At 43.3% G+C, this 16,506-nt stretch overlaps 1 protein-coding gene across 3 annotated transcripts; it reads left to right on the top strand.

Moving 5' to 3' along the window:
• The first annotated feature begins 3,882 nt into the window (after positions 1–3,882).
• On the top strand, positions 3,883–13,050 carry RPP40 (ribonuclease P/MRP subunit p40). 3 transcript variants are annotated; one of them, XM_059401613.1, is made up of 9 exons: positions 4,280–4,375; positions 5,458–5,522; positions 5,860–6,004; positions 7,724–7,792; positions 8,599–8,694; positions 9,403–9,528; positions 11,195–11,393; positions 11,535–11,669; positions 12,831–13,050. In XM_059401613.1, exons 2-9 carry the CDS (start codon positions 5,481–5,483, stop codon positions 13,027–13,029), a joined length of 1,011 nt encoding a protein of 336 aa, XP_059257596.1. In that variant the 5' UTR covers positions 4,280–4,375; positions 5,458–5,480; the 3' UTR covers positions 13,030–13,050. The 3 variants fall into 3 exon arrangements, with proteins under 3 accessions (XP_059257595.1, XP_059257596.1, XP_059257598.1); XM_059401612.1 differs by lacking the exons at positions 4,280–4,375; positions 5,458–5,522 and adding an exon at positions 3,883–4,051; XM_059401615.1 differs by lacking the exon at positions 5,458–5,522 and having other exon boundaries at positions 4,289–4,375.
• The last annotated feature ends 3,456 nt before the right edge of the window (positions 13,051–16,506 follow it).

Raw genomic sequence — 16,506 nt, 5'->3', positions numbered from 1 at the left:
CCCTTTTTAAAAAATTCATTTTGTTACTATATTCTTTGGGGTGTATATATACAAATCAGTTATGTTTTGTTTCCTGTGCTTTTCTTTATTATTTATTTATGCCATTCTTGGGCCATCATCCTTAGACTTTTTCTCAAATCGATGATCTAATACCTGTTTGTCAACTAAGATTTCTTTTAGCTCTAGATACCAGAAAGTCAGATAAATAATAGTATGAACAAGCAAGGGTAGGAGATGAGGCTGTAGGCCAGGGCCAGGTTATCTAACCTTGTACTCGACTGCACTGAAAAGCCAGTTTAAAGCCAGGCAGGATTGAAACGGGGGTTCGGTAGTATACAGAGGCCTACCTCAGAGATATCGCAGGTTTGATTCTAGCCAACCACATAGAGTGAGTCAAATCAATTTCCTGGTTTCCCAGTGCATGTAAAAGTTATGCTTCGGGGTGCCCAAGTGGGTCAGTTGATTAAGTGTCTGACTCTTGGCTTCAGCCTTGGTTGTGATCTCAGGGTTGTGAGATCGAGACCCATGTTGGGCTCCACACACTCAGTGGGGAGTCTGTTTGAGATTCTTTTCTCCTCTGGTTCTCTCTCTCCCTGCCTCTGCTCTTCCCTCTGCTGGTTCTCTCTCTCAAATAAATAAATAAAATGTTTAAAAAAAAGTTATGTTTACCCTATACTATAATCTATTAAGTATATTAATAGCATTATGCCTAAAAAGTATATATCTTGATTAAAAAATTATTTATTGCCCAAAATGCTAACTATCATCTGAGCTTTCAGAGTTGTGATCACTGATCACAGAGCACCATAACAAATAAAGAAGTAGTTAGAAATATTGTGAAAATTACCAAAATACGACACAGCTACAGAAAAGAAGCAGATGCTCTTGGGAAAATAACACCAATAGAGTTCCTCGACACAGGGTTGCCACAAACTTCAATTTATTAAAAACACAGTATCTGCAAAGCACAGTAAAGTGAAGTGCAACAAAATGAACTATGTCTGTATCACATTTTCCAAGTTTTTGAGAAGTCAGCCTGGATGCTGAGTGAAGAGGCTGCAGGAGGGCAAAACGGGAAGCCGGGAGGTGGGTAGGAGGAGCCTGTGGTTGGCAGTGGACGGAGAGAGGAGAGGGGAAGGCGGCTGGAACTGGAAATGCAGCCACAAGAGAGTGTAACCGTGATGCGGGCTGCAGGCAGAACCAAGAAGCCACAGACCTGCGGTGGGATCACCTATGGGGTGAGATGGGAAGAAGAGTCAGGAACGACGCCTGGGCGCCCCCGCCCTCCGCCCCATGGATGAGCACCCAAGCCTGGTGGCTCTCAGGAGACAGACGGTACTGAAAGCTGTGAGCCCACCTGGGATCACTCTGAGACGAGAGGGCAGGAAAGAGACGGGTGGAGGGTAAGGATCACCAGAGATCTAGAGGAGGGGGAGGAAGGTAGAGTCAGACGGGAGGGAGCCCAGGAGCAGGGAGGTGCTCAAAACTCCAGAGGTAAGTGTTTCAAGGAACGTTTTCACACGTAACCAGGGACTTGTTCTAGCAGGTACGGCAAATGACTGTCCTAAAGGATGAAGTTTTTACTTACATTTCCCTAGAATCGGGAGGAACGGCAGGCCATGCAGAGTGAACACAGGAAGCCAAGTGCATCTGGCTTGGTCAGGAGGCAGGGGGAGTGAGGGGAGAGTATCCCTCAGAGCTTTTATTATGGGAAGGGATGGGTGAGGCAGGGTGAACAGACGAGGTATGTTTAGGATTGGCTCGTTTGAAGAATTTCTATGGGCTTTGGAATGTAGACTATCCCCAGTTATCTAGTACCCGGCCCTAGGGTTATTAGACAGGGGAAGAGTGTGACAATTCACAGAAGAGGTATTTCAGGGTGTCAACTCCAGATTAGTTGGTTTGTGAATGAAAGACATGCTCACTGCACAAGTTATTTGCTATCTTTAGGAATTAGCTAACCCTGGAAGGGCCAGTCTCACCCTGGTCAGTGAGGCCCCAGATGCCAGAGCACTGGAGTATAATACAGAAAAAAGAAGATATAGTTAATACAAAGGAAGAAGCGTTCGACTGTATCATCTGTATCAAGTGCATCTAAAACACAGAGATAAGAACAGAAACTTGGCCTCGAATTTGGCAAAAATGGAAATCATTGGTGACCTTGATAAAAGCCAAGTCAGTGAAGTAGTGCAGAGGAAAGCTAGAACAGAATGGGCTCAGGAGACAATGCACAGAGAGGAGGCTCTAATCGAGCAGAGAAACACAATGATGAGAATGAAGAGGAATTCAGGGACAAAAGAGGTGTTCTGCTTAATGCACAACATTAAGGCATGTGTGTATACTGATAGAAATGACCCAGCAGGCAAGGAGAAATGAATGGTTCATTACAGACAGAACTCCAAAACACCGTGAGGGTAGGCTGAAAGGTCTTAAGTCCCAAATTTACTTGAAGCTACAGCTTTAGTCTTTAAAATAAACGAGATTTTTGCCTTCTGTTTCATAATACAGGCACACCCGACCCCAGAACATATCCTCAAGTACTGTTCTCCCTTGAAGACACTTGAGTTAGGAATGCCCAAACTGTCTAGTGGCTGGTCACCTGTGTGTTTTCAGCTGATATAATTTATATTGAGTTTTCAGAACTATTTAATAAAACATTTTTTAAAAGATTTTATTTGACAGATCACAAGCAGGCAGAGAGAGAGAGAGAGAGAGAGGAGGAAGCAGGCTCCCTGCTGAGCAGAGAGCCAGATGCGGGACTCGATCCCAGGACCCTGAGATCATAACCTGACCGAAGGCAGAGGCTCAACCCACTGAGCCACACAGGTGCCCCCTTAATAAAACACTTTAAATGAAATGGCTTGCAAGAAAACCTTTACATTGGTTCCAAATGCAATCAGTAGGCCAAAAAATCACACCAGTCACTTTCCAAAATTTGGAGTATTAACAAAGGTGTACACATCTGATGATCATCTAAGAGAGGCCACTGCTACTTCAGGTTGAGGTTACCAAGGAGTAATGTTTTAAGCATTTTATATCCTAATATGACAGCTGTAACATACCTAGATACCATACTGTGATTTAGAAAATCGGAAGAAATTTTCAATTGAACTACTTCTTATAATTTTTCCCATTTAAAATAACGGGAAATATGTTTTTCTTAGTTTTCTCAGAGAAAGGCTGACATTCCAGGCACAGGTGACTGACATTACCTGGCAGAAGACTTCCCAGCCTTGTCTGTTTAAAATTCTTAAATGCTTACCTTATAAATTACTTAACTTTGGTTATTTCAAGTCTTATAGTAAAACTGGTGTTCCAGAAAGTTGTGCTACAGTCGGCTGTTTTGCTTCCATGCTGCCCAGAAGCGGGTCTGTGCACACTCCAGTTTGAGATGCACGCACGAACGCAGTCCCTGATCAGGAAAATTATGGAAAAATGAATTCTCACTGCAACCCCCAGTAACCGTTCGGATGGACTTTTAAGAAGGGATCTTAAAGTGGTTCTGAAGGAGCCTTAGTCCTTGTAGGGCAGACAACAGAAACTGTGTATTCTCTTCCTGCACAGAGTTCCTTACTCTTTTGGGAAGGACCAGAAGAAGGATTTACGGCAAGAGACAGCAGCAAGGGAGGGCAAGGCGAGAAAGATGGGTTTGAAAAGGCAAGTTCCAGGTTTCCAGGTGCCAGGTATTTCCATTTCAGGTAATGAATATGCCGTTTTAGGTACCGATGGCAGGCTTCTGCTAAAGTTTCTAAACTAAGGGCTCGCCTCACTTCTGGCCAGAACAAGAGCCCGGGCCACCTCAACCTGCTCGGCGCCGCCGCACTGCGCATGCTCGCGGGGCGGGGCGGGACGCGGGGCGGGGCGGGGCGGGACGCGGGGCGGGGCGGGACGCGCCGAGCTCGCCCAGAGCCGGAGCCAGGGAGAGAGCATGGCTACTCTGCGCCGGCTGCGGGAAGTCCCCCGGCACTTGCTGGTCTGCGAGAAATCCAACTTCGGCCATGACAAGTCGCGCCACCGGCATCTTGTGGAGACGCACTATCACAACTACAGGGTGAGTTCGGCCTCTGTGGGCCCCTCATGCATCGCTTCATCTCCGGGAGCTGGAGAGGTTTGGGGAAGGTCCCGTTTGGCGGAGCCGCGGGCCCGCCCTCCCCGCGCAGTGGGGCGGGGCTCCTCGCCAGGCATATTGGGAATTGTAGTCTCGTCACTGTTCCGAGCTGGTCGCTCACGGATCTGCAGGACTACAACTCCCAGGATGCGCCGGGGGCGGGGGCAGGGTCCTCTCCTCTGTGGGGAGGGCCTCGGCGGCGTGCCTCTGGCGGATACCAAACCGCTGCTGTTGCTTTGATCCTGCCGCTGGTGGAGCTGGTGGGAAGTGAGAGTGGGGGACGACCCTGGGAGTTATAGAGCGAGTGATGGGTGCGCCGTGGACCCGCGGGATGGCGGGAAATCGGGGCCGGACTCGGCCCCCCTCCCTGCCTCTTGATTCTTTCTCTCTCCTCGTGGGAGCGTCTTGCCAGCAGAGACCCCGGAAGCACGTGCTTTCCTAAACCATTTAGGGGAGCTAGGTTTAGGGCTGGCAGAGTTTCCACCTCGCCTGCTGTCTTCTGTGGTTCCCGGCCGAAGCGCGCCAGCTCGGCAGCTTTGCGTAGAAATGCGCGGCGGTGGCCCTGCTTGCGAGCGCAACTTCAGAGCTTTGCCGGGAGCTGACGGGGGCTGGTGCTTCGTCAAAGTGGCGTCCTCGTGGGGGCGCTTGGTGTAAGCTGAGGCGTCGGTGAGGTTAATTATCTAGCGGCCGGCGAGGGAAGAGAATAACCAGATGCCAGTCAAGTGTCCTATGGCTCGGTTTCACCGACCCACTGAAGTGGTGAGGTCTCCAAAAACTCAGCCTGGAGACGGTGTAAGCCTCTTACACTCGCGATTCATCAGCCTCATCTCCCTCCACCCAGGCCTGACTGGCGTGGCAGTTTCTCAGAGGCGCAAGTGGGGACGCGGGTCCCTCAGGAACAGACTGGTGTGTGAGCTTCGGGAGAGTGCTTTGCAAGGCGGGGAGCACGCGGGTAACCCTGGAAGCCGTTCAGGTTTAACATCTTTGCTTTAGGTGGAAAGCTCATCCCAGGCAGCAGTCTGGTGTGTATCTTACCTTGCCCAGGCTGATCTGTCGAATTTTTCTGTCGAGAAAGTAGAAACAGCACCGACCACTTCTGCGCGTCCGAGGAGCCTCTTGCTGTCCCTGATTTCCTTGTGCCCTAAGGGACAGTCCCTTTGATTTCAGCCTCGTACCAGGTTAAACAAATCTAAGGATATTCCATTGTACCCTATTTCCCTAAAAATCAATTTTAGAGCAGTGGAGAGGATATAAAACATACGGTTTATTTGCAGAAGGTGAAATGCAAACAAGAGCTTTCCATTAATTTTTAAATTATTTTAAAATTTTTTTATTTTTTGCTTCTTTAGCTTTCCTATGTTTGAATACAGAAATGAAAAACGTGAATTGTCAGATTTCTCTTTTCCTGAGACTGGTAAATTAACTTAAAAGTCTTATAGAGGGGCGCCTGGGTGGCTCAGTGGGTTAAATCCTCTGCCTTCAGCTCAGGTCATGATCTCAAGGTCCTGGGATCAACCCCCCTATCGGGCTCTCTGCTCATCGGGGAGTCTCCTTCCGTCTCTCACTCTCTGCCTGCCTCTCTGCCTGCTTGTGATCTCTGTCAAATAAAGAAATAAAATCTTTAAAAAAAAAAAAAGTTTTATAGAAACCTGTGGGGGAAACTTCGCAGCCTTCATATGTTATAGCATCCTTAAAAGCTGGAGGCTGGTCTACATGAAAATAAGACTGGTTTATGTTACACCATCCAATAGGTTTCATTTCTGATTCCTGAATGTGGGATACTGTCAAAAGAACTGAAAAACCTAGTCATGGAAACTGGACCTTATTACTTTGTGAAGAACTTACCTCTTCATGAGTTAATTACACATGAATTCATCCACTCCTTTGTGAAGAAAGGTAAGAAAAACCTTGTCGTGTCTCTGAATGTGGTAAGGTGAGGAAGAAGTATAGTCAGATCACATCACGATCCTAGGGCTCCAAGTAGGACTCCCTAGAGATAGTCTGTTTGGTCAAGTGTAGGCATCATTCCCCCTCCCTAAGTATCCTCCCCCTACTTTCTCTCCTGCTCTCTTTATTTTTATTTTTTTATTTTTTAAAGATTTTATTTATATATTTGACAGACAGAGATTAGGCAGAGAGGCAGGCAGAGAGAGAGAGGAGGAGGAAGCAGGCTCACTACCAAGCAGAGAGCCTGATGCAGGGCTCCATCCCAGGACCCTGAGATCATGACCTGAGCTGAAGGTAGAGGCTTTAACCCACTGAGCCACCCAGGTGCCCTCTCCTGCTCTCTTTAGGTGGTGCTTTCTGATGACACTCGCCCATGAGTGTGGCTCAGGGAGGTTGTAACTTAAAGGTATCCCCTCATCTTAAAACAAGGATTCAGGGAGAGGAGAGAGCCTTGGGAGCTGTGTGTTTGCATACACGGCTGTCCGGTGCGTGGCCACAAGACCGCTGTGTTCCCAGCAGTCCCACCCCTCAGCCGCCTGGAAAGGTTCATCTCCTGATGCTCTCATAGCAGCTGGGTCACCAGGTGGTGTGCTCCTTATGGTGCCCTGTCTCCTGCTTCGTTTGTGGCTCTGACGCTCTCTGCGCACCCCATTTCCATTCGTATCTGCTGGGTTGGTTGCTTTGTTCCCCTTGTTTCCTAGGGAGCACTTGTTTGAAACTGTATTTCAGACTGTCTTTAGGGATTTCCCCCCTCACTACTTAAGTCACTAAACTTAAAAGTAAGCACGCCCCTTCTCTTGCTGTAGGCCCCACGTTCGTCTTCTGCAGGGAGCTGTGAACAATCCAGTTACTTGCGGTCCCTCTCTTTCGGGGGCAGCTGGCCGTGTTGTCTTTGGTCCCGTCAACTTCATTCCTTTCATCTGTTTTGAAGTTGGGCGCTACTTTGTTAATAATGCGGCCTCTGGCTGTTAGGAACCCTTTCACATGTCTTAACCAGTTGAACTCTTGCAACAGCTCTGTGAGTTAGGCCTGTGATCCCCATTTTACAGATGAAGAAAACTGAGGTTCACAGAGACTGCTTTCCTAACCTCACATGAGGTCACGGCACATTTTGAATCTTTACCTGGAAGTCTTCCTCTCAGGTGCTTGCACTCACCTAGTATTCTACTTTGTGCCTCTCTGCTAGCACCCCCAGAGACACACACCGCACCCCGAGTCCATTTCCTGCTTGATGGTAGTCACCTGGCACAAATAGGCCCTGGGTGGCGGTATGAACTAGCTGGAGGGTGGCCTCTGTGTCCTCCAGCTCAGCCTTGGCAGGTTTTAGGGTTATTTATTTATTTATAGATGTTATTTATTCATTTGAGAGCGAGAACACGAGCGGGGAGAGGGAGAAGCAGACTCCCCACTGAGCAGAGAGCCGGACATGGAGCTCGATCCCAGGGCCCTGGGATCACGACCTGAGCCAAAGGCAGACACTTAACCATCTGAGCCACCCAGACGCCCCAGGTTTTAGGTTTATTGAGGGAGATGGAGCCGTGGTGGATATTGACCCTTACTCACCTGGAAGATACCTTATCGTGTGAAGAGAATCCACTAACTTTTTGCAGGTGTGATTTTTTTTTCTTTCTTTCTTTCTTAATTTATTGTCTGGGCTTTCTCTTACAGGTTCGTTCTATGCACTAACATACAATACAAATATTGATGAAGATAATACTGTTGCCCTCCTGCCAAACGGTAACAACACTCATTTTTTCTTTCTTTAATTTAAAAAAAAATACTGTTTAAAAAAAAAAATTAAAAAAGTCAAATCTCCTGATGATTCACTCACACCCCTTCTTAGAATGAACTGTTTTTAACAGGTTGGTTTTTATTTTTCTTGACATTTTCTATAAATTTATAAACACACATAAAGCTTATTATTTTTTTTTCAAAGATTTTATTTATTTGACACAGAGAGAGAGATCAAAAGTAGGCAGAGAGGCAGGCAGGGAGTGTGGGGGAAGCAGGCTCCCTGCTGAGCAGAGAGCCTGATGCCTGGCTAGGACCCTGAGATCATGACCTGAGCCAAAGGCAGAGGCTTACCCCACTGAGCCACCCAGGTGCCTCTGGGTCTTTTTTTTTTTTTTTTCTTTAAACATAAATCACATTGTACTACATCGTTTCTCAATTTTCTGTTTTCTTAATATGTCACAGACATCTTTCCATATCAGGGGCAAATAGTTCTGACTGACTTTTTTTTAATATTTTGAAGCTATTCTAGTGAAGAGGTATACCATGGTTTAACTATTTGTTCTTTAATAAAAATTTAGATAATTTCTGTTTTCACTGTCATAAATAATATCCTTGTATGTATAATATGTTAAAAATATTCTTGTACATAAATAGGATGTATGTATAAGTAATCTCCTTGTATCATAAAGACGATTCTTGTGTGCAGTTTATTATCCTCATATTTAACTGCTCAATTGGCTGTGCTTTCTTTTAGTAAGAGAACACATCATATTTTATTATCTCTTTTATGAGGATTATTTGATTTACAGGGAAATTAATTTTATCACTGGATAAAGATACTTATGAAGAAACTGGTCTTCAAGGTCGTCCATCTAAGTATTCTGGCAGAAAAGTCATGAAATTTAGTAAGTATTATGCTCCTATCAGTTTCCAACAAGTCAGTAATCTTCCTGTAGCAATTTAAGTTTAAATGTTTGAATTGCTGCTCTTCTCTTTGTTCAGAAGGAATATGGCCTCTTCTTGTCTTTAGAACTTCTGCCCCATGGGGCTCTCGGTTGAGCTTTGGAAGGAATAAGATCGCTCTTCTGTTTCTCTTTGGCTGTGGGCTGCCTCTAATAAGGATCACAGAATTGGAATGGTCCATTCAATTCATATATTTGGGGGGGTAAAAATTAAAGTAATGAACCCAAGATAAGAGTCTACAGCTTATTCTTAATAATGAATTTACTTTTGTCAAGCTTTTATGATTACTAGTAGAGATAGCCCCGTGAGTGAAGAGCTACGGTTCTGCTGATGGTGTCCAGCTTGAACATGAGCGACTGAAGCTGTCACAACCATAGGTAGATTAGGGTTGACCTTCCAGGGACCTCTGCCCTTGGGCTTTGACCTCAGAAAAGTATGAACTTAAAACAGCTATTGTGACTGTCAATGCTAGAAATGCCCAGGAGAGGCAGTGTTTTGATTTGGTAAACCAAAGGACTGCACGAACAAAATAATTTTTGCTATTTGTAAAATTTCCAAAAATTCGGATGCTTTTGATTACAGCCCTTTTTCCACAGTGTAGGCTGTGTATATATGAATGAACTGTTTATTCCTCTTTCCATTTTTTTAAGTTGTTTCCATTGATTTGATGGATTTATCCTTTAACCTGAATTCTAAGAAGTATGAAAGAATATCTTGGTCCTTCAAAGAAAAGAAGCCATTGAAATTTGATTTTCTTTTGGCTTGGCATCATACAGGTATGGAAAAATATGGAACAGAACAGTGATTTTGAAATCTAATTGTTAATTAAAGGGGAATAATGGAGAATTGAATTGTGATTCATCCCTGTGGTCTAGGATATTGGGTACATATGTGCGTAAATATTATTCGGGAAGCTGCTTCTGGCCCCCTGGCATCCCCGGGAGCCGAAGCTCGGGATGATCGAGGCAGGCAGCCATCTTCCTTCATCTCCCTGGGTTATGTGTTGATGCAGCTAACTTTTTTACTGTTTCTCCCCTCCCTTCCTGCACCTTACCTCAAACAGCCTTGGGTGGTATGTTTTAAAATAGCACGAATTATAAACACAAACTGTTGATTATTTTAGGGTCAAAGTCAGGCATACCATTAAATGTCAAATGAAATTTGTTGTCACTTGGAATTGATTCGAAGATGAAATTTAGTGGGGTGTTTGGTCACCAGATGTGGTGACGTACTGACAACTGCCATGTGCCTTGCTCCTTTTAGAGTGTAGCTTTGGTCCGTCACAAGATTGTAAGGAGTTAGAGGATCATAGTTGTGATGGTGTCGTACTCGGTTTTGGAGGACAGGGAGGCATGTAGGTCAGTTTGGGAAATATGCCTGTCCATCCGCTCTTCGTGGGACGTTTCTGGTCACTGGGTGCTCCAGGCTGCTAGCCTGAGTCCTCAGTCTATAATGCTTCAGGGCATCTCCTCCTTAGGGTAGAGATACAGGACAGACTGATGGACATTTCAGTTGCACAAAGTCTTCATTGAGGACCATGTGTGCTTTCGGTTCTGGAGAGCTGGGTTCCTAAAGCACCAATTATTCTAAGGGCTTGTCAAAAACTGGGGAAAGTCCGAGATTTTCCTCACTTGTAAGCTAAGTAGTTAGCCTGTAAGGTCTCATGGATGCTGGCAGAAGGCATAAGACTTGGGATTTAATTACTCACAGTAGTGGCCCTGGCCATAGTCTCCACTCACACTAACGCACCAGGTCCCACTACCCACAGGGTGACACAGTGGGCCAGGGGATACCACACATGCTGTGGGCTGTGTTACAGCAGAGGGATCTCGAGCTGCAGGAACTCCAGTCTTTTATCCTGGCCAGTAAGCCTGCTGGCCTTCGCTCTGGGGTGGAGGGTGAGGAGAGCAGATTATTTCTTTTACACTGGACACGAAGAAGCCTTTTGCTCCCTAGGGGCCACTATATCTGTCTTCCAAGGCTATTGGAAAATCCTTGAAGATAAGTTGGATATTACTGGGTTTTCAAAGATAAGCTTAAATGAGATTCTTTGAGTTCCTCCTGTGGAACTTTACAGAGATTATGCAAATACACTCCTCTGTCTATAGTGAACTCACTTAATTTTATTTAGCCACAAGAAGCGCTTTTTTTATTCAGTAAGTCAGAATTTTCTTATTAGAGCAAATGCTGAAACTAATATGGGGTTGAATCTGAAAGGATTATGCTTTTCCAGGAAAAGGGAAAGGAAATGAATGTTTACAGAACTTTGGCACAAGGAACCCAAAGCAACTTAAATTATTTTAATTTGAATACAGCTTTGCGCAACTCCCTTCTGTGTTACTTAATCTCACCTTCTCCCTGGAACTCTCAGCGGGGAATGGGGCGGTTTCAGGGATTCACTGAACTTGCTTTCAGGATGCAGATGACCTTGTGTGTTTTAAGGTGCAGAAGAATCAACGGTGATGTCACACTTTTCCAGTTACCGAATTCAGGAGCATCAGCCAAAAATAGCCCTGAGCACAGTGACAGAGCTGCAGTGCCCGGTCCTGCGGAGCAGCGCACTCCAGGGGGAGCCAGAGGCGGCCTGCAGTGCTCCTGAGCTTCTGGACTGGCTAGGTGCCGTCTTCAGTCACACAGAACTGTGCGTAGCAGCTCCTGGGTGGCGGGCTCGGGCTCTGGCTGGCTTCTTCTTCTTCACAGTGGCCTATACTTTGAAAACGAATCATACAGCAGAAGTAAATATATTTTCTTTTTTTTCTTTTTGTGTGTGTGTGTGAGACAGAAATAACGAGCCTCATAACTTCATATCCACCTATTGCTGTCCTCAGCCAAGCACAGTGGTTGCCAAAGCTTATTTGTGTACAATCACGGGTTTCATACTTCCAGAGAAGATCTGTCTGCTTTTGGAACAGTTGCGGTGAGAATGCTTTTTGCCTTTTATATCTTGGTTGTCTGTGCCCACCTGACATTTTAGGGGCGGTGCTACTGTTCCAAGCAGTGTTGTTTCACACACGTACCCCCTTTTTCCTTGCTTGGGCTCACAGTGTGGTAACATTATCATCTTAAATGATGTAATTATCCTTGGCGATAGGAATATGCTGTTGCCAAGTACTTGTCCTTATGAAAAGACAGTGAGCAGAGTTTAACTCAGCTGCTTAAAAAATAGGCTATTCATTTTTCTTGTCATGCTCCGGAAGTTTTAACATCACTTAAGAAAACAGCAGTACTCTATGGAACACATTATAATCTGTTTAAATGTTAGAGTTCTGCAGATGTTTTATTTTGAAAACACTTGACCATTTTTTAATCCAGATCATGTCTAAGATCTGTTCTGCACTAACATCCTGTGAAGTGCTAGATGTCATTAAGGTGCCAGGGATTGGACAAGGCATGAGAAGGTACTCTGTAAATGCTACATTTTATCTAACATCAGGAAACTCAGATCCCATAATGAAAAGACCATGAAGCAAACATAATGCCTTCTCAGTCTTCACTTTGTTGTTTTTTTTTTTTTTAAATAAGCCCAACGCCAGGCTCGAACTCATGACCCTCAGATCAAGGCCTGAACTGAGATCGAGAGTTGGATGCTTAACCAGCTGAGCCACCCAGACACCCAGCAGTCTTCACTTTTTAAAATCTTGAGGGTTTTCTTTCTTAATCCTAATACCCTTTTTCATTTAATAGTTTAATACTTTTATTTTCCCTAATAATAAAGTCAGATTTTTTTTTAATTCAGTAAATTATTCTGCATTGTTTAAGTTAACAGATGGCAAGAAATTATTCCTATACACTTTGTGGTTTTGTTTTGTTTTGTTTTTCTCTTTGAATCTTATGGTCCGCAGTGAGCATAGGAACCGCTAAAGTTGGTTTTGTGCATTCTGTAATTGGTGAACATTTACTGAATATACCACATAGGATCAGGAATGTAGTTTGTATCTCTTAATTCTAAATAAAATCTAAGGTCTAAGCTTCATTGGAATATCAGAAGTATCACTTATCCTGAATAAGTAAAAAAAAAAAAAAAAATGTGAACATTCCTAGTCCTTCCTGTTTGTTAAGAATTATCTTTCTTTTTCAGTCACTACTTTGATGAGCCCAAGTTAGCTCCTTGGGTTACATTGTCAGTACAAGGCTTTGCAGACAGTCCTGTTTCCTGGAGAGAAAATGAACATGGCTTTCGAAAAGGAGGAGAACATTTATACAACTTTGTGATTTTTAACAATCAGGACTATTGGCTTCAGATGGCTGTTGGGGCGAATGATGACTGTCCACCGTGAAAAATACAAAACTTAAAATCATGTTTGTTTATGTTCGTGCTTCCTTTCAGATTGTGTTAATGGTAAAGGACTGTGTGTTCACTCAGGTTTGTATGATGATGGCGTTTCTTAGATCAGCATTCATTAGCGTTCTGCTCTTGACTTAGGGCCCATCCTGTGAGTGTATCTGGGATTGACATCCAGTGAGTAGCCCATAGTTGATTACTCCTGGTCATTGTTGCTGTAAGTACAGAGGTGTAGGGTTACTGCATGGTAGAGTAGACTAGGATAGCCAGGGAACAGATGCTCTTCGACCATTGGATAAGATGTGTGCTGTTACTCAGGTGTGGGATTACAGCTTGTTCACATAATAATAATAAGTCCTTATAGCATACTTCTCAGAGCCAGCCCTGCTTTAAGTGCTGATATTACCTCCTTTATTTCTTGCACCAATAGCACAGAGTATAAATGAGCTACCAAGGTCACAGTGCTTGTGAGTCTGAGACCTGACCTTGGGCCGGCTGGTTCCTAAGTATGTGTTCTCACTCTTGCCTCTGGATCAAGAGAGGGGTTTTTGGATACTGTGTACTACAAAGAACAAGTTAAAAGACTTTTTCCTCCATCACTATGGCTGATAAGGTCCAGCTGAGGACAACTAAAACTTTTGGAATACATATCAAGAGCCATTTTTTAAAATGGATCAGTGAGCTACATAATAAGTCTCAAAAAATTTTAAATGGAAGTGGAAGTACAAAGAGGTAATTAAGACACAGGGGCCACTTTTTACCCTTAGGACATTTGCCAAATACCTAGTTAAACTTTGTTTTTCGTCATCTGGGTTGGGAAAGGGGCAGTAGCATAGCAGACAAAGCTTAGGGCCTGCCCAAGGTGGGAGGAGTAATAGATTTCCTGATGCTCAGACCCAAAAAGATAGACTTACTGTAAGAGTGAACTATGAATACATCTGCCTGCCTCCTCCCTCTCCAGTTCCCTTGTGTGTCCCCTCACTCCCCCTAGATAGCAGGGAAGATCGCCTATCCTGAGAGAATACATCTCCACGTCCCCTGAATGTATATGTGTATTTTGCCACCAGCACCCCTGAAGCTGGCTTGTTTGAATATAGGTAGTCTAAGAAAAGTCTCACACCAGAAATTTAAAGTGATATCAGGTTTTTATTGTCCTCCAGGTGACTAACAGAAGCAAAATGTACTGTCTTTGGAGGAACTCAGAAATAGTTTCAAGGAATATAAGTTCACAATCAGAAATCACACATCAATAGATAGACAAGAGCCAGCAGAAACGATGGATGGGAGAAGCAGGCCTACAAAGAGCTAAGCTATTAAGACTTACCAGACATAGTATAAAGTATGTTTTATATTTAAAGAAATAAGGGAGAACCACTTCTCAGCCTTTTGGCTAAAATCAAGTGTGAAGAAATAAGGGACATAAAAGAGCATGATTGTAAAAACAGCCAAGCAGATTGAGAAAAGTACCAAGTGGAAATCTAGGAATAAGGAACACCATAATTGAAAGTTGAGTGCATTGACTAACATAACATAGCTAACATAGACTCTGGGTACCACGGAGAAAAGAAGAAATAAAAATGTTCTCAGACTTGGAAAAGGCTTTATCACCAGCAGATACGCATTACGAAAAAAATTAGAGGGTGCTCTTCAGGCAGAAGGAAAATGCTACCAGATGGAAATCTAGATCTACACAAAGGGATGAAGAGCATGTAACAGTATGGGTTAATGTATGATTTATTATTATTTAAACCTCTTTAAAGATAATTGCTTAAACAAATTACAGAAAAGTGGTGTTAACTTTATAATATATGTAAAAGCAAAATGGATGACAAGAATAGCTTAATAGAAGGGAAGAAGTACACAGTAAGTATACTTTTTGTAAGGTTCTTGTACTGTACCCGAAATGAGATACTATCATTTAAATGTAGACTGTGATAAGTTACAGTTTATAAACCCTAAAGCAAACCACTAAAATAACCTAAAAATTATAGTTATGAAACTAATGAGATAAAATGTAATAAAAAATTGATTAATTTGAAAAATTAAAGGAAAAGAGGTAAAAGAGTAGAGGACAATTGGGATGAATGGAAAATAGCAAGATGACAGACTCAAACCTAACCATATCAATAGTCCCATTAATAATAGTAATAATATTAATGTGAATAGTCTAAATGCTCCAATTAAAAGGCAGCTATTGTCAGATTGGATTTAAAAGAACACTGCCTTCAAGAAAGGTACTGTAAAGATACAAGTAGGTTAAAAGCAAAAGAATAGAAAAAGATACCTCATGCTACCACTAGTCAAAAGAAAGCTGGAATGGGTATGTTAATAACAAAATAGATTTCAGAGCAGAAAATACTAACGGATTAGGGCTTATGTCATACTGATACAGGGTCAGTTAATGAATGTACCTGACAGCAGCCCCGAATGATGGCAAAAGCTGATCACACTGCAAGGAAAAAATGGACAAATTTTAGTATCTACTTTCTAAAACTGAGGGAGAATGTTGGCAGAACAAAAATATAGTCTGTTTGAACAGTGGTAAAACAGCCAGTTTGACCTGGTTAGTATTTATAGAACATTCCACCCTACAACAGCAGAACACAAGAGTGCATGTGGAATATTTATGATGATAGACCACACTGTGGCTCATTAAAAAATCTCAGATTTGAAGGTATTCATCATACCAAGTGTGTTCTTTGACCACAGAGGAATTATGTTAGAAATCAGTAACAGAGAGATCCTTGGCAATCCTTAAATATTTGGAAACAAGTCAAAGAAATCTAAAGAGAAAGTAGAAAGTAATTTGAAATGAATAAGAAAAATGGGCTGTCACTAAAGCAGTACTGAGAGGGAAACTCATAGTATTAAATAACTATACTAGGAAGGAAGGTCTCAAATCAGTAACCTGAGTTTCCAGTTTAAGAAACTAGAAAAAGAAGAGCAAATTAAGTTCAAGGTAAGCAGAGCTTGAAGAGGAAGAATAAAGATCAGAGACAAAGACAAAAACAAAGAGAACAATCAGTGAATCCAAAGCTTGTTCTTTGCGGGGGGGGGGGAGACCAATAAAATTGTTAAGTCTCCAGCCAGATTGGTGAGGGAAAAAAGAAAGACAAATGGTCAAGGAATGATTATTTATATATTTATATATAGAGAGAGAGAGAAAGAGAGAAGTAACATCACTACAGATAAAAGGACTATTAGGAGCACCTTTATGCCAATAAATGCAAAGGTAGAAATTACCAGAGCTCACTAAAAAGATAACCTGAACAGCCCTACAAAAGAAACTGAACAGGCACCTGGGTGACTCAACTGATTGTCTCCTTTTGGCTGAGGTCATGATTGCAGGGTACTGGCAATTGAGCCCCACATTGAGCTCCCTGCTCAACGGGGAGTCCGTTTCTCCCTCTCTTTTTGCCCCTTCCCCCTGTTTGTGTGGGCTTGCACACATGCATGCACGCTCTCTCTCTCT

The sequence above is a fragment of the Mustela nigripes genome, chromosome 5 (assembly GCF_022355385.1).
Source record: "Mustela nigripes isolate SB6536 chromosome 5, MUSNIG.SB6536, whole genome shotgun sequence".
Lineage (NCBI taxonomy): Eukaryota > Metazoa > Chordata > Mammalia > Carnivora > Mustelidae > Mustela > Mustela nigripes.
The sequence above is the reverse complement of the archived record's forward strand: the minus strand, read 5'-3'. Positions and strand labels throughout refer to the sequence as shown.

Coding starts and splice junctions, on each gene's coding strand:
- RPP40 (XM_059401612.1), top strand. CDS start 3,929: ATGGCTACTCTGCGCCGGCTGCGGGAAGTCCCCCGGCACTTGCTGGTC. Junction 6,005..7,723: donor CCACTCCTTTGTGAAGAAAG/GTAAGAAAAACC, acceptor TTTCTCTTACAG/GTTCGTTCTATGCACTAACA. Junction 9,529..11,194: donor TTTGGCTTGGCATCATACAG/GTATGGAAAAAT, acceptor GTGTGTTTTAAG/GTGCAGAAGAATCAACGGTG.